Raw genomic sequence first — 25,554 nt, forward strand, 5'->3', positions numbered from 1 at the left:
ACAGAATATACAAATCACATATACTGAGGATTTGTTTTAACAGCACCTCACATACACAGACCATTCACTTATATTAAGGGTGTGTCTTAACTTATACAGAGATCATGTTAGTCACATATACTGAATCCCTGAGGGCTATCCCGCTCATACAGAGAGGCTATCTTGGTCTTGTATGCTGATTTAGAGACACAAGAAGATCCAAAACAATATTTTACCTTCCTCTCTATGAAAGAAGTGGATATGTACTAAAATGCACAGGTAACAGAAATCTAGGCCTGTAAAAATATTGGCCTGCTGAGCATAAAATAAAAATGTAGGCCTGCTTAAACAGTCTTGCTGTGAGGGGAGGAGCTAAAACATAAGTAAATGCTGCCATGTTTGATGAGGAAGAAGGTCAGTACTTCCTGTTTGAAGAAGTTATGTTGCCAGCACTGTATATACGTTGTATCTATTCCCTGACATTAAACGCTATATGTTCTACTTGGCAGGTTGGCTATCAGGCAGGAAGCAATGGACAGCCCCTGCCTGCCCGATACACCAATGACTTGGACAGTGCCTTGGTGCCAGTGATCCATGGAGACATGTGTCAGCTTAGCGAGGGACCTGTCACGATGGAACTCATCTTTTATCTCCTCGAGAACATCTCATAGGAAAGACATGGGCGTCTCTTCACTAACTGCCACTGATCCGATCAATTGCACTTTAATCACGGAGGATTCATCGTTCTTTTCTTTTTGCTAACACTAGTATTAGGTCAGGGTGCACAGAGCGGTCACTGGAAACTCTTTTAAACCTTCTATGCATTGTCAGGGGCGAAGTCCGAGCTGATGCCAGCAAAGTGTATGCAGAGCCGCAATCTTTCCTACTCACTGGCTCAAAAATGGGCAGAAAGACCCTCATTGTCAGCACGAAACAAAGAATTACCCTAAAACAAAATACAATCAGGAATCTCACTCTGACCTCATTCAAACCATTGCTGCAATCTCCTGCTTGCCTTGTTTTGTTTGTTTTACTCAAGTTTACATTGTGGAGACCAGCCTGAGCCTCCTAACCGGTTTGATTTGCAACGCCCGCAAACGTGCATGGCATCACAGCCCAATTAGCGCAGTTAGAGACTGGAGTAACAAAGTCCACTACCTTGCCCCAAATGCATGCTTCCCACCGCTGCCACTCGGGCTGGCTCCTCTCTCTTCAGGAGCAGCAATATTATTTTTCTACATTTTCTGAAGCGCACAAGATTTGCATTAACACGTCTGTCTCATGGAATCGTTGTGAGCTTATTTAGTCACTTGTTTTCAGAGTGAAGTAATAATCTTTCGTGCTCTGTCTGGAAGGTAAAGGGTTTATTGTTTACACACTGTTTGTCTGTAAGAATCCCATGCCACAACATAAAATTTCACTAGAAATGGCTCCTTAAAGATCTCTACAGAGCTATTCTAGCTGCTGGTAAACGTCAAAAACCCAACCAGATCTGTGTCACTGAATTTCTAGTTACCGTGTGCTCAGACAGGTGTCTGTGTGAGAGACAAAACTTAACGCTATACAAACAGACGACTGTTTTAAAATATCATGAACTCTTCGTAGAATATGTAAAGCTTAACATAAACTACTCAGCATTTTTTTTTAATTTAAGTTATTTATTATATAAACAAAAAATCCAGTTTCCAAATATGCCTCTTCATTGCAGTTGTGGGATTTTATGTCTTTTTGTTACTGAATTTGGTTGGTAGAGAGGGCTCTGCAAATTTACGGTGCACCCCACTCTGGACTGAATGAAATTCACATTTACTGAAGCAGCTTAAAACTACAATTTTTGTTTGTTTTTCTTTGTTTTTTATACAGCACTCAGAGTATCGTTAATTTACATTTGTTTGAATACACAATCCCTGTAGGTTTTATGGAGCATTGTATTGTGAGCGATACCTAGTATACAATTTGGTGATACATTGTAGTTAAATGTAAGCACTATACGGTTATTTTTATTTATTTTTTTATTCCTTCAAACTATTATGTCTATATAAAGCCAGCCGTTTCTGTTGTGCTAGATATTTGTAAAGTGTAGAACACAGCTGAGTCTGGCAGGCGAATCATACATACAGTAGCATTTTGAAAGTTACTTTTTAAAAAAGGGTTACTCCGAGCATCACAATCACGGTGTCTTGCTGTAGTGGTTCTGATGCCCGGAGTACTATGGCCCCATTTCCTGGTGATGGGGCAAACTGTTTTGCAATCTTACCCGGATCTGCGCCGAGGGTCATTCCTGCTCTGGTGACGTACATCCAGGATCTACAGAAGCCGGATGTTAATCCAGTCCCCATTCACAGAACTGACATTAATCAGCCCAGAACTCTTGTTCCGAGTTGGCTAACGGCACCCCAGTGATGTTACCAGAGATGGGGTTATACTCTGTAATGGCAGTGTTTCAAGCAAAATGCCCCCTTCCCCCAAAGAAGTCATGATAAAAATCTGCACATACTGTTTAGAGCAACTACGCCCATATGTGTAGCATTTTGGTTAAATGAAACTCCTTTTGGATGGATTTGCCATTTGTACATTGAAGTCCCTGAAAATGAAAATAGTCCATACATTGCCTTTTTATAAGCAGTTCCTTCAGCAATGCGTGAGGCTAACTCTGAGCCTCTCTGTGTTTGATACCTAAAAAAAACCATTAAAATACAAAAATATTGAATTTATGAATTCCCTTCTGAAAATGATTCTTTGTAATTAGTTTATATAACAAATACCTCACATTTAATTGATGCCATTCATCTTCAAACTATTAGAGGAATGGGAGCTAGGCAGAAAGAGAATTCCAGGGTAACAAGTTTTAAAACCACTCAAGACAATACTGCCAGTTATACATGAACGCCAGTTCTGTAGCAAAGGAAAATCTGTCCAACAGGGTTTTATCTTCTGAAGTGAGAATTCAAGGTGAATTTTAAGTGAATTTAAATTCAAGGCCAAAGTAGCTGAGCTGAAAGTATTGCTGACATATTTTCCAGTTCAGCTATTGTGCCCTTAAATTGGAAATCTCTGTGCATTTAACTTGAATGTTCACTTTGGTGAATAGCCCTTTTTAATTGGCACTGTTAAAGGGTTAGTCCATAGCCACTAGTGTTTATAATGTCAGTTGTATTCTAACCAAGTTCTCATGAATGGGGAAAAATGTTTAGCAACAGTTTGCTCCACTTACCTGATTTCAACCCTCTCTGGTGGTCACAGTGTCGTGCTTCTGGATAAGCTGGAAGTCATGGGATAGCTGACTGCTACCAGACTATGACTGTCATTCTGTGCATCGAAAATGGCACAGAACTGACACTAGTCTGGCTGATGACACCGCCGGAGGTGGTTACAGAGGGGTTAGTCTCTGTATAGGCAGCATTTCAAAGTAAAACACTGTACATACCTACAGACTCCAGGCACCATGACCGTTTCAAAATACTGAAGTGTCATGGTGCTTGGAGTAACCCTTTAGTTTTCCTGTGTAATGTACCTTTGGCTTCAATTTAACCCAATGTCCAATCAGCAACAAGTGTAACGCAGTCCATAACATAATCGAAGCAATGGTGGTGCTTAGCCATTGAGATTTTATGAGATGCTTCTTCCATGGAGTCTCACTTGTCTCTGCCAATTTTTCAATGGGGCTTCTGAGGGCTGTTATTTAAGTACATATGCTGCACTGTGACCTTACAGTCCATGTTTTTGCTTAGTATCCTGGTCATATTATTTCGAAGTTCATGCTTGTAGATTTGGAATTTTAGTATTAAAGAAAATAATTTAGCAATGCCAATACATGATCAAAGCAGTATAGACGGTTCCGGTGGTGGGGTGGAGTTCCATACCCTACAAGTTAACTTAATGCAGATATTTGTTTTAACGCAAAATATGGACTAGTATGGGAATACGCTCGCCGGGTTTGAGGTGAGAACTGAGTTTTTGAATAATTGTGGGAATTGGGCCTGGTGCTCAGAACTAGAATGCCGTTTATCCAACCCACCAGTGTCCTGCGAACATCTGTAATTATTTGATACTCTGAGCCGATTCCTAGAATAATCGATTTGTTTCAATAAGGAGGAGTGGATCTGTCCAATATAACTGAACTGAGGTCCAGGTTTGCCCAGTACCAGAGCATGCTCCATCTCTGGTTTACAGATATTGAACTGGTGTATAAATACAGACCATGATTTGTATCCTCAGACATCTGGACATTATGACCCCCATATAAATATTTCCTACATGACTTTGTAATTTTGATGTCTGTTTGGACAATTAAACATGCCATCTGTCTTGTGTGTCCTGAATCCTGTTTTTTTCTCTGTGTAATGTGTGTGTTTCAATCCATGGCTCTCCTGAGAACTTGGGAATAAAACATTCATTGAAGTTCTTTGATGGTTTCACATCTTCCTTGACAGACAGAGCTACCTGGCTCTTTGTTTACAAACCCCTCATCCAGTTTAATGAGGAATTGGAAGTGAAACTGTCTTAGGTTTGTTCATTGATTTTACCATTTGTCCTGTCCTACTTTTGATCCTCCAAGCCCTCCGTATCTTATCTGCGTGTTAGTCTGTCATTTCCATGAAGATTAATTTTGTTTATGCAGAGGTCAGTGCCAAACAGAGTGCAAAAATGTGATCTAATTCTTAGTGATCGGGCGCTATGCGGGAACATGATGTACTAGTAATGGCTACTTGCTACCTACACCTCCAGTAGAGTAGGGTTTAAATGATTAGGAATGCCTTAATACGAATGACTTTTTTAATTAAGTCAAATGCCAAGTTAAAGTATGGTTTGTGCGCATTTTAGTGGATATAATTGGCACTGTAACATACGCCTATAGATCAGTTCTAGTAGTAATGCTGCCAGTAGTCTAATCGGTGCTGACCCACCCTCATGCTTTATTTTTTTTGTCAAATTGTTTGGAGATTATTTGATTAAATTACCCATACATTATGCTGCCATGATTAGCCAGGAAAACTATTTGGATGGAGGACAGCACCCATAGCCTTTTGTCACCATAACTACTTCACTTAGAAATTAGACTGCCCCTGTAAGTCTTAGATTTTAGAGTGAGCAGTTAATCCGTAAAATAATTGGAGGAATACAATATAACCGAGCCAATCGCAATCTAGCCTAAATGGCTTGTTTTCAGCCCATAAGAACACAGACAAATAAAATGCGGCAAGTTAAATTGTGTCTCCTTGTCTGCTAGTTGTTCTGGAAAAATAAAAATAAAAAATAGGTCATTTAATTTGTACATATTGTTTAACGTGTAAATTATTAATCCCAGCAAGTTTAAAAAATTTTAATTTTTTTTTTAAAAAAAATCACAATTACAGTATTGCTGTCCCTTCAAGGATAAATATAATCTCAAAATGGAGGAGTGGTTAAGGCAACAAAGTAAATGTCAAGTCCTCCATGTCCCATAATTCTGTGCTAGTCACAAAGTGGAGCGATGGGTGAGATGCCCCAGTTTATATCATGGCTGGAGCTGGAGTAATGTCCATGCGCAGGAAGTGTCAGCATATAGCAATCTATGCCTTAGCTTTGGCTTAACAAAGACTATGCTTGTTGCATGTTATTACCATATGCAAACATCACTGTTACTGTATAGTAAACATTGACATCTTTGTATAGTAATAGTCTAGGGCTCATTTGTTTTAACATGCAGTGCCATTTCTAAAACATGGATAAGGAGAAATGCTTACTGTATGTTCATTTGTTTATTTTTTACTAATATCACGTGTGTGAATACACAGCATTGTCTCGCACAGTCTTTGTGCTGTTTGAGAGAATAGCCGCATGTGATCTAATGCATGGCATTCAGTCCTGCCACACTGGAATAACCAAGGTCTTTACTATACCTCACGTATTCTAATGCAAAGGAGAATGGATTGCTTGCGTTATGATATCATTATGTAACCTGACCTTTTTTTTGGTTTGGAATATAAAATGTATTTTCCTTTTAATAAAAATATTTTATTTTGTAATGCAACAACATTGTATTTCCTACACTGCCAACAAAAAGAGTCTCGAGTACATCCTGGCTGAAGACAACTTGTGCAGGTAAGTAAAAATAATTCCATGTACGCAAATGTACTGCTTGTTGGATTGCTGAACTGAACTGTAAACGGCAGAGAATTAAAATGAGGAAGTTCACATTTTAGACAAACAAGTTTCTAATCTGGTAATTCTAGCCTACAGTAACCACCACCGTTTATACTAGTGGTTATTGTGTAGGGGAGAGAGCTGGGGCCCGCTTTTCTGGTCTCTCCCCGGATGGGACAGGATGTCTTTTTAATCAAGGGCTTATCACTGCTATATTTGCTTGTCCATTACATCTGAATATAATATATTTTATATATACATACACATACACACACACATATACACACACTAATAAATTAGTGTCCATACAAAGCATTGTTTGTTTGGCTGTTAATGAAACAGTCCATGCACAATAATTATTATTGTCCACTGTAGTGTTTATGGTGCCTGGAGTGCCATTGTCCCAAAGTAGTAAAACTCTTGCGAATGGTTTGACAATTTGCCGGAGCCGGAAGCTCCTCCGAGATGGTATATATTTTATTAGACTAAATACAAAACGCACACAAGTTGATTCTCCATTTAAATTTAATACCATATACATAAAACAGTTCCATTAACGAACAAAGTGCCAGATGTGTAATAAATAAAAATGGCTTTTTCTAACAGTCTGAACAATGATTCACACGTGGCACAGGCTACTTTCTTACAACAATGCAGAAATAAATAAGGTAATGAATGACTTTGCTGCAGCCACTAGCCACCAGTCTGCAATGCATTGAATACAAAGGCAGGATCTGCTCCTGCTAAAGGAGACCTGATGTATCTGCAACAGTTATTCTATTTTTCCCCTCCTTCGTTTACAGCGTGAGTTCCTGCCACTCAAAGTAAAATAAAAAGGCACGCAAAGCGGACTGCGCTAGAGCGAGAGGACTGACTTGCCAGATAAAACCTTTGTGACCGGCAGCTGACGGAATGATTTGTTTAAAAGGCACTTACAGGGAAAGTGGGGAGTCTTTCTGAATTCTGCCGCTTCCAAACGTCTAGAAACCCTAGAGTGCCGGGGAGTGTCATGTTTTTTTAAGGTATATTTACAGGGTAGCCGATCAGCCATTTTGGCATTAATATTGGCTTAATTAGAAATTTCTCTCCGCTTCATAAAGTAATATTAGGGCTTAGAGCAGAATTTGCATTTATGCTCATTTAAACAGGCTATTCCGCCCATAGCCGTAGGTAAGCATGTCTCCATGGCACTTGGAGAGTTAAGCCGTTCCCTGCCAGGTTGAAAACCACCTCTCTGAGTAATAAAGTGAGTTTTACCCTCATATGTGCTGGGGCAATTGTGGACCTGTTGAAGCCTACTCTGAAAATGATTATTTCGAGTGGTTTGAAGTTGGGGTGGCCACATTCACCAAGCTGTCCTGAGCATATCTACTGCTTCTTGGTACTAGTGGCCAGCACATGGAAAGTGGTACCCTGTATGTAGCTTTTGTATGCTGTAGGAAGGGAGAAAAAACCTCCACCCAGAACGGCAATTTCTTGCAGAATATTAATGCCACATACTGCAGGGAGCACTTTTCATGAACTTATGAAGAGGATTGTCCAGGAAACTATAGTGGGTCTGGGTCTGACGGGGATAAAACAAAAAAAAACCACTGTATTTAATTTGAAGCAGCCAGTGTAAAACATGTATCCCGTTTATAAATTAGACCTCCATCCCGTCTGTCAGCTGAGGACATTTGGTGTGTGCAGTTAACATGGATTAGTGATAATGTTAATTGTAAAATGATATATTTGCAGATTTCAGCACCTGGTACAGCAGCACATTTACAATCGTCAGCTTTCTCAGGTACCATGTTATGCAAAGTATCGTACCATCATCTGTTAGCCTCCTTCTTTTCCAAGGGGCCGGTGATCCGGGACTTTGCCCATCTGACAGTTATTAGAGCAGCATGTTGTACTGCAAGACATTCAGAATCCTCATCGGATTTGTGCATGAGTCTCCATAACGTTGGTTTCAGTTTACATTCAACACAAGAAGCCAGTGTGGGCACACAATGCCATCCTGGTGCCACAAAGCTCTGCGGTTGTATGGTTAATAAGGTCTTGCGGTCAGTGCAGTCTGGGAGTTGCGGACATTCTGCATTGCTATGTAAAGTTAAGTAATTTAGTCTCTCTGCGGCTGATGCATTTTCTGACGTGCTGCTTTGCTATAGGAGATACTAATGAGTCTTTGGTATGCAACCCCTCCGATCTCCTTCCTGGCCGGAAGATCATACTGGTGGCACATGAGGAGTTTATTTAAAAAGGCAACGTCTCCATCTCTAGGCTGCCTTCCACTCCTAGTGCTTTCCTTACTGTTAACAAGGGGGAGAAAAAGTACATATGAAACAGCTGAAATTTCACTTATCCTTGAAGTAAGTACACGTCTCAAGTTTAAAGAATTATTAATACAGTGTGTATAATCTCCATGGGGAATCCCAGAACGGCTGCGGTCTTGTAAATCTAGAATGTATCACTCACCCAACATTACAGTCATGGAGGGAGATGGTAGAAAATGTAAAGCAGCTTGTCTAAATGTGTTTTTTTTTTTTTTTTGTCTTTTCTAAATTGGTAAATGTTTGTTTTGCCAACTTACACTGCATTCCTTCCTGTCCTGGCACAGCCAGAACATGTACCCTGCAAATTAGGTTAGTTTGTGGTCTCTTGGCAAAGCCTGGGCAACCCCTGGCCCCAAGCATCACAACATGATGACACGGTCCAGGACACTAAGTGCTGCTGCAATCTGTTTTACTGATAAAGCACTACCTGCCAATCACCATAGTTCAGAAAACATCTGCCATATGCATGTTTGTAACAGATTTTATGTTAAATAAATAATTGCATAAGTGTAGTTAACCAGACACAGGTTTGTGAGTGGGGGAAATACATAGAAATGTCTGCATCACTGTATATGTATCTACAAAGGATGTGTGGAAACTAAACACTATACACAGGGGATCTTAGAATGGTGGGCTGTAGGGCAGTTTTAAAGTTCTTGTGTAATGGGGCACATAGTTGTCCATTACCTTAAAGGGACTAACATTTTATTTTTAGTTTGTGCTAAGAGAATCGTTAGCAAATATATGTCTCACAATAACAAACAAATAAGGTCCAATGCTTAGAATGCACTTACATGCCAAAACTTGAGTGACAAGAGGACAGGAGAACCCTTCGACCAGAGGTTCTCCTGTTCTGCCACAACTCCAGCTGTGCTATTCTTCTGCTGAGTGCATGTCACACTTTGTTAGAGTATGAATGTCAGCTGTCACCTTGAATTAATATTATTGTAGCAATAGGAGAGATGCAGTCTGCATCAGGAAATGTCCCTAGGCAGAGTCAATAACGTAGGGTAGGGCATGGATATATTGGAATTACACCCGCAACCACCACAGGACTGGAGAGGATGTATTTTAAATTTTTCTTAAAGTAGTCTCCTTTATCATTATGATAAATTATACTGGCTGCTTAAAGAGGTATTTAAAGTGAATCTGTCCCAACAGAATTTGAACTGCCGTGTTATTCATAAATGAAAGCTCTCTATTCGCTCACCCCTGTTCAGTGGGGACAGGAGTGCGGAGGCAAGTATGAACACATTTAACCCCATAACACTACCCTGCCTGCAGGCCAACCTCTACCCATAATGCTCTAAGCACAAATGAGCATCTAATAAGAGGAATGTGTGCTTGGGAATCCTTTTTATAGCATCCTGTGCCTTCACAGTGTGCCATATGACACATCAAGAAAAAAAATAAAAATATATATTTTTTCTTTTTGAACAGCACAAGCCATAGATAACTTTGTTAGTTATTAAGCAATCTTTAAAAATTCTACTGTTGGAATGTCTGTGTTGGGAGACTTGGACACCATGGTTAGGTGCAATGCTGATGGCTGTGCATGGACTTTCTCTACATATTGGCTTCTTCATAGGCTGCCACCATCGTATAGTTTATACTCATAACTTCTGTTCGTACTTTCAGTTACTGTGTTGCTTTCTCTTTAATATTTCCTTCCTGTTCTTGGTTACACTACAAACGGGGAAAGCAGAATAAAGACGTAGTGGGGTTTGTTTCTTTCAGTAAGCCCAACCTACACCATTTGCCATCACCTTACAGAAATTATACTATAAAAATGATATAAACACACTCGTCATAGTGAACTTTGGAATTGAACACACCGCATTACATTTTTAATTATGATCATGCCTTATTCATCTTTGATTTAATTTGACAAATCTGCTCCTAAAAGCAGTTGGGACAACGAAAACAATAGAAAATAAATGTTTAAGGGGCAAATGGCAAGAAATCCTAAGTCACAGACGCAGATTATGAAATTATGTTCTGCAATAAAAGCAAGCAGATCTTACAGATATGGTCCATAAAGCGCTTTTTTTTTTTTTAATTGTAGAATATAAAAGTGTTTTTTTTTTTGTCCAAGCTGGGCTTGTACTGCAGCTCACTAAAACGTCTTTTAGATCTATGAGGGGGACACACATAATGCAAAACAATAACTACCTTCCGAGGAATCTGACCCAGTATCAGCCACTTTTCTGTCACTGTCTGAAGGTCCTGACCGTTGAGGGGCTCTCTCAGCCGGACTTTAACTTCTAGTTTTCCACCGGTCTGTTTTCTGCCATCAAAAACCTAAACCAAAACATATTGTAATGCAATATGAGGAATCTCCAACACGGTTTGATTAAGCACTATATTTATGGAATGGATGGACACCACATGCAGTGATTTCAGATTAGAGCACAAAATAATGGGACTGGGGTTAATCTTTAGGGTAGATTATACATTGACGGTTTTAGGAGCCATTATCACTTTAAATGAACAGTTGTAACTTTAACAAGGAGAAGTGTAGGGCAGTGATGGCTAACCTTGACACTATAAATTGTTCCTGGACTACATTTCCCATGATGCTCAGCTAGCTTTTAGACTCTAAAAGCTAGCTGAGCATCATGGGAATGTAGTCCTGAAACAATTAATGGTGTCAAGGTTAGCCATCACTGGTGTAATGCGGGTTTCAGTCTAGGCTAGATTTTACCTCCACGATTTCCCGGATTTCACACTGAGATTCTAACTTGTCCAGTTTTACATTTGCCGTGCCAATCTGTTTATCGCTCTTCAGCAAAAACACCCTGTGGTGAAGACGGAGAGACGCAGTGTAAAACGAACAGGCAGAGGATTTAAATAACAGAGAGAGGTTTGCAGAACATTATTTGCATTTTGTACAATAGGTTTGTGTAAACACAAGAGTTGTCTCATTCTTTGTTTGTATGTAAACATGCACCAGGAGTCTACGGTGTGCAGATCCTTCTCTATTAACTCAATGGGTCACATCGTGTAATATGATTAGAAGACAAAAACGGCAATTCGTTTAAGCAGAGACCTCCAAAATAGGAGTTTTTTTTACTACTGATATGAGATTACAACCTGAAGATCTTATTTACTAAACCCAGAATTGCATCAAAGAGATTGCACACACTTTACAATCCTGAACATTCAGGTGCAGCCAGGCAGTTTGGGCGAGACCCGGATACAGCACACCACTAGGAGTTGTATTATTGTGCAGTCTATTAGTAAAAGTAACGTTACGGCTCTGCTGCGGAGCCTTTAACAAGCACAAACATAGAAAGTGGGATTCAGCATTTGTGCCACGAGAGGGGACATTTGTATATAGTGTTGCCATTGGCAACAGCGGTTTGGGTTCCAGAATGTGTTGTAATGTGAGAACCTTCTATCGGGAGTGACTGTCCGCATTATGGACTTTTTCATTTTTAGTCACATCTCCTGCACAATATCACTTAGTCTCCCATTGGGGGGAGCAAAGCAGGGCTATTGTGGTTGTTTAGGCATTGTGCCTCAGCACTTACACGGCCGAGAATATGACACCATCACGTCTCATGCCGTTTCTGCCTCCTCTCCCAAATTGAACAGGAAGTGCTTTCATTGATCTTCTTTATATGTTGCTTTGAATAAAAGTATGCTCACAAATATAGCGAGTGCGCAGGCGTTTACTTTGATAAACTCATAATGGCAGCTAACGGAAATTGAAATGGTCGATATTTAGGCAAATTTAGCATTTGGATTTCAACTCCGTACAATTCAGGACTCTGTGCTATGAATAAGGCAAGCGATACATTCATCTGCAAAACCTTTGTAAAAGCAGGTGGTGTAGGTGGACACAAGCTCACTCTCATTAATTTACTTTGTACCGGATGGATAATGATCTCAGGCAGCCCAGCAGCTAATGGCAGCTCAGTAATTACATAAAACAATGGAAGAGGTTGTGTTACCCATTCATTTAGTTGCGTCTGTACTCCTGCTAGAGGTTATTTGAAAAGGTACAATGTAGGCACTATAACAATTTAATCTCATTGAATTGCTTATAGTGCCTGAGGGCTCCTGGCACTGTGCCTCCATTCAGTGTCAATTCATTTTAGCAGTTATGGTGCCGAATGTATCCCTAACAACACATTATACATACAAAAAAAATCCCTTGATACAAAATAACGAATGAAGAATTGAAGAATTGGGTAATTATTTTGTACCCAATACTCAAAAACTGTATACCAGCTGTGATCTGGTGCACACGGCCATCTGCAAGCTCAATTATGTGAATGCCTAAAAGGAGTGGCTGAGCATTGCAAGAAACTCCATGTAGCTTCCTGTAGAATTAGTGGCAACTCCTGCTGCTTCTAGGGACATCCAAAGCTCACACACAAAGATGTTGTATAAATAAAATAACAAATATTATATAAAAATAACGATCACAATATTTTAGCTATTAAAACAACATCCAAACGTGCCTGTCTGCCACTCTGTACTAAACACCGGGGCATAGTACGGCTGGCCACAGAAAAAAAACAGATACAGAAGAGAAGCCTCACCCTTTGTTAAAGATTTCAAACTTCACGCCTTTGGTCTGAACGACTCGCTTAAAGCCTCTGTGGTTACGGTTGATGTTTAATTTAAAAGACTGTTCATACTCTGCCCCCAAAAAATAGAACGAGAGAGAAACACAATTTAATTTATACAGATCATATAGAAAAACATGGTCAAACAACATAAAAAAATAAATAAAATAAAAAAAGGATTATACCAAGGGATATACGGCATATTAACCCTTCAACACAGAAAATTGGGAGCTCTGCTAAAAACTGATTTGAATAAAAGTCAAGGCCCTTCCAAAATATTTATTAAACTCATATTTTCTCTTTATATTTTTGTCTGTTAAGCCTATACTTCTATACCTCTAAAGAGATATTTCAGTATCATAAGTTAGAGTTAAAGGGAACACCCCCCCCCCCCCCAATCCCAATAAACAAGGCAAGACCCTCAATAAAATATTTTTTTTAAACCCTCTACTTCCCAATTTTCTTTTTTAAAACACACAGTTTGAGGGGATAATTTTTTTTCTAAAGTAATTAACACAACACAACGTGTCGGTATATCTGGATGATGACAATCCCGTGTCCCGTGATACTGAAAATGTCTATTTCTGGAGAAGGTGAATGGCGTCGTCAGGCTGCAATATTTAGTTGCTAAAACACACAGCTGCGGTTACAGCAACGTACCAGGAGAATTGGTGTTTTTAATAACGGAGGTTTTATTCTTCTGAGGCTGTTCCTGGAAAACAAACAGTGACTTGTGAATAAATCTCGCTCTATGTATAGACGCAATACGTTCTTTACATTACACGCACTCTCTCAGGAATGTTTCTTACCGTACTTGGGTAAGGGAATTCAAATTTAACAAACGCGTTTAAATCATTGGGTGCTGTGCCTGTCAAGGAAAGAGAATCACAAAATGAACCAACATGGCGACTCCATTTCAGACACAGGTTTGAAGGTAAAAGTCATAGAAAACTCCTCACCTGACGGAGCGGGCAGGTTGATTCCTCGGACGACTATAAGAAGCATTTCTGTGCTACTCAGCTCCGAGAAAACCCTGAGAAAAGAAGAAGTGCAAACAAAACAAAGATAAACCAGCATCGTGTGCCCAGACCATGAAATAAAAAGATTCTCCTGCATGACCTGCTCTTCAGCAACTTTCAGATCTCGTGTTGTCAAATGTCAACCTACTTGTTAAATATTTCCTACAAGCGTTGGGCAGAGCATCACCACATAGCTAATAGAACCATTCCCTATTCCATGCACAGTGGGATGCTGTGAGCTACACTTCAAATCACAAACTCTGATTGGATGTTGACAAAACATTATATTTATCGCAGTAACGGTTACTGAAGATTTGTAAATTGTGATACTATTCAAAGATGGCTGCCGTCATGCCTCTAAACTGGCAGATTGTAACTGGTAATCCCATCTAAACTTAGTACAGCTTACGAAGATGAAATGAATAGCGATCTGAAGGTAACTTATGGAATTTTTCTATTACCAACAGTCTCACTTCAAGCCATTTTATTACCTGACAATCTTCAAAGTTTTGTCTTCAAAGTGATAAGGTGGAGGGTCTAAGCCCTGAGCTTGTGACAGCTGCAAAATGGAACAGTTTTTCTTGCAGTCCTCAGCCATTTTCTCAAACCTGCCTCAAAAATAAGGCGGGTTTAGAAAGGACAATCTACAGACACCGCATAAACAAACATGGCAACCTACGTTCAAACGTTTACGATAACACAGGATTAACATACATGCAAATTGTTACTCTGGGTAATCGTGATTCATACAAAATGTTTGAAACAGACACTCCTATTGTTAAGGAATAAGATGATACTTTTTCAAATAAAAATTACTTTGGAACACTTACCTGGTTGTTTCTGTGACATTGCCCATTTGTGTAAACTGTTTGGAGTAACGCAAGCATTTCTATGAAAGAAGAAGTCAAAGATTAGAATCAAGGTTATATTTTAAAATCAGCTAAAACCTGATGCGAATGCATTTACATAGATTGTATATATTTTTATATGTTCCCCAAGGGCGAATTGTACTTTTTTTTTTGTTTAAAAAAAATTTGTTGTCTATGGAGATGGTGGTCGTTTACCGGTGACAGAGGTGGAGGTCATTGGAAGGGTGGGGACATATCCAGGTTACAGTAGGACAATCTATGGCCAGTCACGTTCTAGTGGACAGTCTATCAATCCACGTCAGTGGTTCACAACTCAGTCCTCAAGGCACACTAATGGTCCGGGATTAAGAACAAAGCTGGGAAATGCCTAAACTCTGGAGTGCTGGTAGTCCTGGAACCACGGAATTATGCAAGCTTGGCAATGCAGTCCTTCATCTCTAACCAACATAATTCACACCTCATGCTGCTCTTGAAGCATTTTCAGCAGTTGAGAGTAAACATCATCTGAATTTTGAAGTGGCTTGGCATCTTCAGGTTCAATAAGAACAAAGTCATTGTCCTCGTCCAGTGGGAGACCTGGTATCTGGTAAGGGATAAAACCACAAGAAACCAGTCATAGATTAGGGAGAATTAAACAACGAACAGGTCTATAAGCAGCTGGAAAATTAATCTGTGGTCAAACAATTACACAGTGGTTTAGGTTTGTTATGCCCCCTATAATTACAGTGGGTACAGAAAAGTAAAAATAATAATGTGTTGGTTTTCCAATAAATGACTGCAACTGAATTGGACATCACCAAAACCATTATATCTGTATGTAGTGGTTATGGTGTAGGGATCCTGACCAATGGCTGTCAATCAGCTAATAAATCAGCCAGACAGCCACTAGAGACCCTTCCTAGAAAAGACTTTGGAAAAAATGACTCTTTTTTGTGTATACTTTCGAAATCAACTAATATGGGAAAAAATAATAAATATGTAACAAACTATGAACGTCACAAATCGGAAGGAACAACAGAAGTAATTTTTTTTTTTTTAAAGAAATGTGCATAAATTTTAAAAATAATGCATCAGTTATAAGTTATACTAGGAAATAGTTTTTCCTAGTTTCCTCAATCCCGCCTCTTCTAAAGTTCTGCAGCTAAGTAGGCCACAACCCCTTTTACCCCAGCACTAATTTCCTTGTTCATGATGGGTAGAGTCCAATCAAATGCTTCTCACAGAGCATCATTGTGGATTACGAGCTCACTGGAAGCCATAAAAGCATTCATGAAAATAGATAGAAACAAAACACACAAAAATAAACCCCAACAATATTACATAACGAAATACATTTTATAAGAAAAAATTGTAACGCTCACATTATGCTTCTCTAATGGTGCAGACAAATCTTATTACAAAAATGAGTTCTTATTTATCTAATCTCACATAAGAGACTGCTTTGCATTAGCAGGCCATTAACAGAACAAGAAATAAAAACTTCTAAATTAAACACACTAACAATGTAAGAAAGGTTCCACATAAACACTTCTTTTTCAGAAAGTGTGTATGGTATGGAAGATGTTGCTAAGGCTGCAGTGATTTAAGTCCTAAATGGCAGAGAATTGAGCAGTAGAAGTGCATTGGTATGATCTAAACACCAGAACTGCTTCATTAAGCTAAAGTGACTAAATAGACCCTTTATCAAATTTGCCTAGTAGTTTGTAGAGATGAGAGAATGATATCAGTGTCAAGAAAAATGGCAAGTTGCTAAGTCTTGTTTCTAGTCAGCCTTCTCACCTTGGAAATGTCCACCAGCTTTCCACTCTTCACTTGGTCGATGGACACTTGAAGGGTATGAGCCACTCTCATGTGCTGTTTGGCCTGTTCCAGGTCATTCCGTTGTTTGGCTTGAAGAGCGGCTCTCCTGTACTGTTTCCTCCGGTTCTCAAGGAACTCCAGCTGATCTCGTCCTAATAAAGCAGAGACCTCATGGTTATTGAGGGCCATGGACCCAGAAACATCTGAGAACACATGGAACATTTGGTCATGAGACTTCAGAATTACCCTCAGAAGATAGATGCTCCACAGGTTTGGTATTTTCAGTGCTGGTTTCAGATTTGGCATTAGCAGAGGTCTCTTCAATGTGTGGCACGGTAGGAGATAGCGGTTTCACTATTTGGGTGGGTTTTTTTGGAACAGGAGGCTTCTCTGGCTGGTCATCCTAAAAAAAAAAAAAAAAAAATGATTTTTAAAAAGTGTCACTATCGAACTACTCTGAAACATCTGAAAGACTACTTCTGTAAAATAACCCACATATTCTAAAGTTGTTCTTTTTCTGTAAATATTATAATATATGGAAATTATTAATGTTACTATACAACACACACAAATTTAGCACGGCAGACACACAGTGTCTCATTAATCAGGGTCGTCAGTATTAGGAAAATTGACATTTTATAAGTAAGATTTATTTCGAATACCAGTTTTAGTATCTCCAAATAGGTAATGTATAGATCTCATGAAAGAGCCAACAAAGCATAACGACTAAAAATCAGAACGCAATCTTGCTTTCCAACCTGCTGAATATGTGTTTAACGTGCAAAATAATAGAACGTTTGAAGAAACACTTAAATCCTTTTGTTAATCTTCTAGTTCAGGATACCGCATTATGAATCAATAGGAAACGGCGCTAAATCGAAATATTACCAAAGTTATCTAGATTGAAATTTACAAAGCATTGTATAAGATATTGGTTTTTGTTGCATAGCATTACTAGAATGGAATACCCAGACATGGTGCTCAGAAGGAACTCGCACAGATAAGGAATTGGGTATTTTTGTGCGTTTATAGTACCCTTCACGTGTTCGGCATTCTATACGGTGATTCCCAGCTCTGAAGAATCCACCCCTTGCAATGCAAAGGCAAAATATTCTCTTATAGATAGCAACCCCCATGGAATGTTCCTACTGATTTTCACAGTTTTAGAACTCAGCACCAGGACTGATTTTAATTAATAATCTTCAAACTATCTTCCAATCTAAATAGAATGCCAACCCCTAAATAACAATTATATTGCAAAAACATTGCAGACAAACTCCATAGATTTCAACAGTCTGAAGACAGTAGATACTATACTTTTGATGTCAAGATTGAAATACAAAATACTTATCAACCTCCTCGCCTTCGTCCACGTCTGCATTTGCAAGTTTTTGGGCAGTTTCCATTGCACTCTCCACGCTCATTTCACCAGCGTTGTCTTCCAATCCGGGGAGTGGAGGGAAACCTGTAATCAACAACCACACGTTGAAAAATAAAAAAATTAAACATGATTCTTAGAATAATGTTCTATAAGAGACTCTCATAAAGCCCAGAGATCTGATGTGGCTCTCCTCTTAAATATTTAATCTTCATCGATAAAATATAAATCAATTAAAGGGAAACTCCAGTGCCAGGAAAACAATCCGTTTTCCTGGCACTGGAGGGTCCCTCTCCCTCCCAATCCCCAGTTATTGAAGGGGTGAAAACCCCTTCAGTCACTTACCTGAGGCAGCGGCGATGTCCCTCGCCGCGCCGCTCCTCCTCTGTATTGCGTCGGCCGGTGGGCGAGACTGATCCCGCCCACCGGCCGAGGAGACCTAATGCGCATGCGGGCAATGCCGCGCATGCGCATTAGCGCTCCCCATAGGAAAGCATTGAAAAATAATTTCAATGCTTTCCTATGGGGAAATGAGCGACGCTGGAGGTCCTCACACAGCGTGAGGACGTCCAGCGACGCTCTAGCACAGGTTTCCTGTGCTATAGAGCAGGAAGTGCCCTCTAGTGGCTGTCAAGTAGACAGCCACTAGATGTGTAGTTAACCCTGCAAGGTAATTATTGCAGTTTATAAAAAACTGCAATAATTACACTTGCAGGGTTTGGAGTAGTGGGAGGTGGTCTGGGTGCCTGGAGTGTCCCTTTAATATCATCAGATATGGGCCGAGGAAGAAAGAAAATCTGGGCACATTTTGAGTGATTGTGGAATAAGCACTGTAAAACAAATAATCATCTCTGTAATAAATAGATTCAAGCTGGTGGACCATTAAAAGGCATCTAAATTATTATTTATAAAACGGAAAATACAATATATAGAATCCTGTACTTTATAAAGAGACACCATGTCTTACCTGCATAACACTAGGAGTTTTGCATGGTCTAAGAAGTACAGAGTAGATTTTACAATTAAAATAATAATATAAACCTACCGGGAGGAACTGGGAGTTCAGCCAGATTGGTTTGTCTCCCTGCCTTGTGAGCACGAATAGCATCTTGGTATTGCTAAAGACAAAGAATATCGGAGGATTAGTTGACTGGACATTCCGTCACACCCTGCCTTAACAAAACACAATAAGAATTGTTTTATCTGCAGCCAACAGACCTGTCAGACCAATCACGCTAATCTAAATGACGGGTGACCAAAAGGTACTCTGCCTAGCTGTTGCAGAACTACAACACCTGTGATGCCGTGTTGATTTGGAGTTAAATTTATATGAGCCTGCACAGCATGGATGGAAAGTCCCCTGTCTTTGCTTATCCGTGTAGAATAGTGGGAATCTTGAAAAGTGATGTCCAAAAAGGTGAAATACTGAATTTTGATTGAATCTAATTAAATATCTACAAGAAAAAATAAAAATCGAGGCTGTGACAAATCCACCTCACAAACTAATAAACTATGCCAAGTGAAGGATTACCGACGGATGTTGGCAATAGCTGGTTACAGAGTGAGTGGCAAGCTGCCACAGACTTTCGAGCAAAATGCCATTAGAGTCAGCTACCTACCTGCTCAGCAAAATCCGTTCTATCAGCTGCGGCTTTACGACTAGAGCCAATAGTGTCTGGAGTAATGTCTACCTCCCACCTGTCCTTTATATGCTCACTATGTCACGTTTCCTGAATGTTGTTCTTTATGATTCCTCACCTTGGCAATTCTCTCGTGCATCCTGGCCTTCCGGTCATCCCCAGCAGACTTCGCTTGCTGCGCTGCAGACTTGTATTTTTCCAACCTTTGCTGCAGAGCCTGTAATAGTGACACCGCAGGAGTTCCTACGGTACAAGGATAAAAAAAAAATGGATCTTCAGAAACATCTGAACTGTAGCAACAGCTGGGGCCACAGTGAACTTTAAGTGCATTGCAAGTCTTTGCTTTTTCCTCAGTAGGCTAAGTCAGTCAGTCTATATATAGTAATAATGCTGAAATTACAGCCTAAAGTAATATTTCTGGAGCCACGGCTTGCAGGATCCGGGAGGCCCATTGCTAGTTCCTGCACCATAATCCTTAGTCAGTTATTATAGAAAAATCCACTGCTTAGATCAGGAGACGTTACCCACTAAATATTAATGGACTCAACCTACACACCTCTCCCTGGGATCACCAATGCAGATAATTTTTTTTAAACATAGAGTTGTTGTGTCTTACCCTGAGTGCTTGTAGGGCTGGGATCGTCAGGTACCGGCACAGACACCTTTACATCATGCTCTGCAGATAAAACCCAATTAGTCTGGTCAATGTCACACCAAAGCTGTGCGCCAATTACCAAAAATGTTAACCCTACCTTCTGGCGCTGGTGGCATATTGCTAAGATCCACAGGTTGCCCACTTTCCAGAGCTTCCATCACAGCGCTGAATTTCTATAAAAAGCAAAACGTAATATCAAAACATGCATATTCCAAGTGACTCCCTATCCCAAATCAAAACGGAATATCAAAACATGCATATTCCAAGTGACTCCCTATCCCAAATCAAAACGGAATATCAAAACACGCATACTCCAAGTGACGCCCTATCCCAAATCAAAACGGAATATCAAAACACGCATACTCCAAGTGACGCCCTATCCCAAATCAAAACGGAATATCAAAACACGCATACTCCAAGTGACGCCCTATCCCAAATCAAAACGGAATATCAAAACACGCATACTCCCAGTGACTCCCTATCCTAAATCAAAACGGAATATCAAAACACGCATACTCCAAGTGACGCCCTATCCCAAATCAAAACGGAATATCAAAACACGCATACTCCCAGTGACTCCCTATCCTAAATCAAAACGGAATATCAAAACACGCATACTCCAAGTGGCGCCCTATCCCAAATCAAAACGGAATATCAAAACACGCATACTCCCAGTGACTCCCTATCCTAAATCAAAACGGAATATCAAAACACGCATACTCCAAGTGACTCCCTATCCCAAATCAAAACGGAATATCAAAACACGCATACTCCCAGTGACTCCCTATCCTAAATCAAAACAGAATATCAAAACACGCATACTCCAAGTGACTCCCTATCCCAAATCAAAACGGAATATCAAAACACACATACTCCAAGTGACGCCCTATCCCAAATCAAAACCTAATATCAAAACACGCATACTCCAAGTGATGCCCTATCCCAAATCAAAACGGAATATCAAAACACGCATACTCCAAGTGACTCCCTATCCCAAATCAAAACGGAATATCAAAACATGCATACTCAAAGTGGCGCCCTATCCCAAATCAAAACGTAATATCAAAACATGCATACTCCAAGTGACTCCCTATCCCAAATCAAAACGTAATATCAAAACATGCATACTCCAAGTGACTCCCTATCCCAAATCAAAACGTAATATCAAAACACGCATACTCCAAGTGACGCCCTATCCCAAATCAAAACGGAATATCAAAACACGCATACTCCAAGTGACGCCCTATCCCAAATCAAAACGGAATAACAAAACACGCATACTCCAAGTGGCGCCCTATCCCAAATCAAAACACGCATACTCCAAGTGACGCCCTATCCCAAATCAAAACGGAATAACAAAACACGCATACTCCAAGTGGCGCCCTATCCCAAATCAAAACACGCATACTCCAAGTGACTCCCTATCCCAAATCAAAACGTAATATCAAAACACGCATACTCAAAGTGGCGCCCTATCCCAAATCAAAACGCAATATCAAAACATGCATACTCCAAGTGACTCCCTATCCCAAATCGAAACGGAAAATCAAAACACACATACTCCAAGTGACTCCCTATCCCAAATCAAAACGTAATATCAAAACAAGCATACTCCAAGTGACTCCCTATCCCAAATCAAAACGTAATATCAAAACATGCATACTCCAAGTGACGCCCTATCCCAAATCAAGACGGAATATCAAAACACGCATACTCCAAGTGACGCCCTATCCCAAATCAAAACGGAATAACAAAACACGCATACTCCAAGTGGCGCCCTATCCCAAATCAAAACACGCATACTCCAAGTGGCGCCCTATCCCAAATCAAAACACGCATACTCCAAGTGACTCCCTATCCCAAATCAAAACGTAATATCAAAACATGCATACTCCAAGTGACGCCCTATCCCAAATCAAGACGGAATATCAAAACACGCATACTCCAAGTGACGCCCTATCCCAAATCAAAACGGAATAACAAAACACGCATACTCCAAGTGGCGCCCTATCCCAAATCAAAACACGCATACTCCAAGTGGCGCCCTATCCCAAATCAAAACACGCATACTCCAAGTGACTCCCTATCCCAAATCAAAACGTAATATCAAAACACGCATACTCAAAGTGGCGCCCTATCCCAAATCAAAACGGAATAACAAAACACGCATACTCCAAGTGGCGCCCTATCCCAAATCAAAACGGAATATCAAAACACGCATACTCAAAGTGGCGCCCTATCCCAAATCAAAACGGAAAATCAAAACACACATACTCCAAGTGACTCCCTATCCCAAATCAAAACGGAATATCAAAACACGCATACTCCAAGTGACGCCCTATCCCAAATCAAAACGGAATAACAAAACACGCATACTCCAAGTGGCGCCCTATCCCAAATCAAAACACGCATACTCCAAGTGGCGCCCTATCCCAAATCAAAACGGAATAACAAAACACGCATACTCCAAGTGGCGCCCTATCCCAAATCAAAACACGCATACTCCAAGTGGCGCCCTATCCCAAATCAAAACACGCATACTCCAAGTGACTCCCTATCCCAAATCAAAACGTAATATCAAAACACGCATACTCAAAGTGGCGCCCTATCCCAAATCAAAACGCAATATCAAAACACGCATACTCCAAGTGACGCCCTATCCCAAATCAAAACGGAATAACAAAACACGCATACTCCAAGTGGCGCCCTATCCCAAATCAAAACACGCATACTCCAAGTGGCGCCCTATCCCAAATCAAAACACGCATACTCCAAGTGACTCCCTATCCCAAATCAAAACGTAATATCAAAACATGCATACTCCAAGTGACGCCCTATCCCAAATCAAGACGGAATATCAAAACACGCATACTCCAAGTGACGCCCTATCCCAAATCAAAACGGAATAACAAAACACGCATACTCCAAGTGGCGCCCTATCCCAAATCAAAACACGCATACTCCAAGTGGCGCCCTATCCCAAATCAAAACACGCATACTCCAAGTGACTCCCTATCCCAAATCAAAACGTAATATCAAAACACGCATACTCAAAGTGGCGCCCTATCCCAAATCAAAACGGAATAACAAAACACGCATACTCCAAGTGGCGCCCTATCCCAAATCAAAACGGAATATCAAAACACGCATACTCAAAGTGGCGCCCTATCCCAAATCAAAACGGAAAATCAAAACACACATACTCCAAGTGACTCCCTATCCCAAATCAAAACGGAATATCAAAACACGCATACTCCAAGTGACGCCCTATCCCAAATCAAAACGGAATAACAAAACACGCATACTCCAAGTGGCGCCCTATCCCAAATCAAAACACGCATACTCCAAGTGGCGCCCTATCCCAAATCAAAACGGAATAACAAAACACGCATACTCCAAGTGGCGCCCTATCCCAAATCAAAACACGCATACTCCAAGTGGCGCCCTATCCCAAATCAAAACACGCATACTCCAAGTGACTCCCTATCCCAAATCAAAACGTAATATCAAAACACGCATACTCAAAGTGGCGCCCTATCCCAAATCAAAACGCAATATCAAAACATGCATACTCCAAGTGACTCCCTATCCCAAATCAAAACGGAAAATCAAAACACACATACTCCAAGTGACTCCCTATCCCAAATCAAAACGGAATATCAAAACACGCATACTCCAAGTGACGCCCTATCCCAAATCAAAACGGAATAACAAAACACGCATACTCCAAGTGGCGCCCTATCCCAAATCAAAACACGCATACTCCAAGTGGCGCCCTATCCCAAATCAAAACACGCATACTCCAAGTGACTCCCTATCCCAAATCAAAACGCAATATCAAAACATGCATACTCCAAGTGACTCCCTATCCCAAATCAAAACGGAAAATCAAAACACACATACTCCAAGTGACTCCCTATCCCAAATCAAAACGGAATATCAAAACATGCATACTCCAAGTGACGCCCTATCCCAAATCAAAACGGAATATCAAAACACGCATACTCCAAGTGACGCCCTATCCCAAATCAAAACGGAATATCAAAACATGCATACTCCAAGTGACGCCCTATCCCAAATCAAAACGGAATATCAAAACACACATACTCCAAGTGACGCCCTATCCCAAATCAAAACGGAAAATCAAAACACACATACTCCAAGTGACTCCCTATCCCAAATCAAAACGGAATATCAAAACACGCATACTCCAAGTGACGCCCTATCCCAAATCAAAACGGAATATCAAAACACGCATACTCCAAGTGACGCCCTATCCCAAATCAAAACGGAATAACAAAACACGCATACTCCAAGTGGCGCCCTATCCCAAATCAAAACACGCATACTCCAAGTGACTCCCTATCCCAAATCAAAACGTAATATCAAAACACGCATACTCAAAGTGGCGCCCTATCCCAAATCAAAACGGAATATCAAAACACGCATACTCCAAGTGACGCCCTATCCCAAATCAAAACGGAATATCAAAACACGCATACTCCAAGTGACGCCCTATCCCAAATCAAAACGGAATAACAAAACACGCATACTCCAAGTGGCGCCCTATCCCAAATCAAAACACGCATACTCCAAGTGACTCCCTATCCCAAATCAAAACGTAATATCAAAACACGCATACTCAAAGTGGCGCCCTATCCCAAATCAAAACGCAATATCAAAACATGCATACTCCAAGTGACTCCCTATCCCAAATCAAAACGGAATATCAAAACACGCATACTCCAAGTGACGCCCTATCCCAAATCAAAACGGAATAACAAAACACGCATACTCCAAGTGGCGCCCTATCCCAAATCAAAACACGCATACTCCAAGTGGCGCCCTATCCCAAATCAAAACACGCATACTCCAAGTGACTCCCTATCCCAAATCAAAACGGAATATCAAAACACGCATACTCCAAGTGACGCCCTATCCCAAATCAAAACGGAATAACAAAACACGCATACTCCAAGTGGCGCCCTATCCCAAATCAAAACACGCATACTCCAAGTGGCGCCCTATCCCAAATCAAAACACGCATACTCCAAGTGACGCCCTATCCCAAATCAAAACGGAATAACAAAACACGCATACTCCAAGTGGCGCCCTATCCCAAATCAAAACACGCATACTCCAAGTGACGCCCTATCCCAAATCAAAACGTAATATCAAAACACGCATACTCAA

At 40.4% G+C, this 25,554-nt stretch overlaps 2 protein-coding genes across 11 annotated transcripts in view; one reads left to right on the plus strand and one right to left on the minus strand.

Annotated features, from left to right (window-relative positions):
• The window catches only part of ZFYVE9 (zinc finger FYVE-type containing 9), a 74,787-nt gene extending 73,506 nt beyond the window's left edge, over nucleotides 1–1,281 (plus strand). For all 4 annotated transcript variants that reach the window (XM_063427823.1, XM_063427825.1, XM_063427826.1 and 1 more), the window contains one exon: nucleotides 489–1,281. In XM_063427823.1, the coding sequence (XP_063283893.1) occupies nucleotides 489–650 (162 nt within the window). In that variant the 3' untranslated portion in view covers nucleotides 651–1,281. The remainder of the gene's footprint in view (nucleotides 1–488) is intronic.
• A 5,331-nt stretch (nucleotides 1,282–6,612) lies between these two features.
• The window catches only part of CC2D1B (coiled-coil and C2 domain containing 1B), a 52,693-nt gene continuing 33,751 nt past the window's right edge, over nucleotides 6,613–25,554 (minus strand). For all 7 annotated transcript variants that reach the window (XM_063427829.1, XM_063427836.1, XM_063427834.1 and 4 more), the window contains 17 exons: nucleotides 20,459–20,534; nucleotides 20,323–20,382; nucleotides 19,825–19,949; nucleotides 19,112–19,184; nucleotides 18,044–18,153; nucleotides 16,935–17,091; nucleotides 16,668–16,840; nucleotides 15,346–15,471; nucleotides 14,850–14,908; nucleotides 14,511–14,627; nucleotides 13,960–14,033; nucleotides 13,810–13,868; nucleotides 13,661–13,712; nucleotides 12,974–13,073; nucleotides 11,128–11,221; nucleotides 10,596–10,724; nucleotides 6,613–8,399 (listed from right to left, as the gene is read on the minus strand). In XM_063427829.1, the coding sequence (XP_063283899.1) occupies nucleotides 8,397–8,399; nucleotides 10,596–10,724; nucleotides 11,128–11,221; nucleotides 12,974–13,073; nucleotides 13,661–13,712; nucleotides 13,810–13,868; nucleotides 13,960–14,033; nucleotides 14,511–14,627; nucleotides 14,850–14,908; nucleotides 15,346–15,471; nucleotides 16,668–16,840; nucleotides 16,935–17,091; nucleotides 18,044–18,153; nucleotides 19,112–19,184; nucleotides 19,825–19,949; nucleotides 20,323–20,382; nucleotides 20,459–20,534 (1,587 nt within the window). In that variant the 3' untranslated portion in view covers nucleotides 6,613–8,396. The remainder of the gene's footprint in view (nucleotides 8,400–10,595; nucleotides 10,725–11,127; nucleotides 11,222–12,973; nucleotides 13,074–13,660; nucleotides 13,713–13,809; nucleotides 13,869–13,959; nucleotides 14,034–14,510; nucleotides 14,628–14,849; nucleotides 14,909–15,345; nucleotides 15,472–16,667; nucleotides 16,841–16,934; nucleotides 17,092–18,043; nucleotides 18,154–19,111; nucleotides 19,185–19,824; nucleotides 19,950–20,322; nucleotides 20,383–20,458; nucleotides 20,535–25,554) is intronic.

Source organism: Pelobates fuscus, chromosome 7 (assembly GCF_036172605.1).
Source record: "Pelobates fuscus isolate aPelFus1 chromosome 7, aPelFus1.pri, whole genome shotgun sequence".
Taxonomy (NCBI): Eukaryota; Metazoa; Chordata; class Amphibia; order Anura; family Pelobatidae; genus Pelobates; species Pelobates fuscus.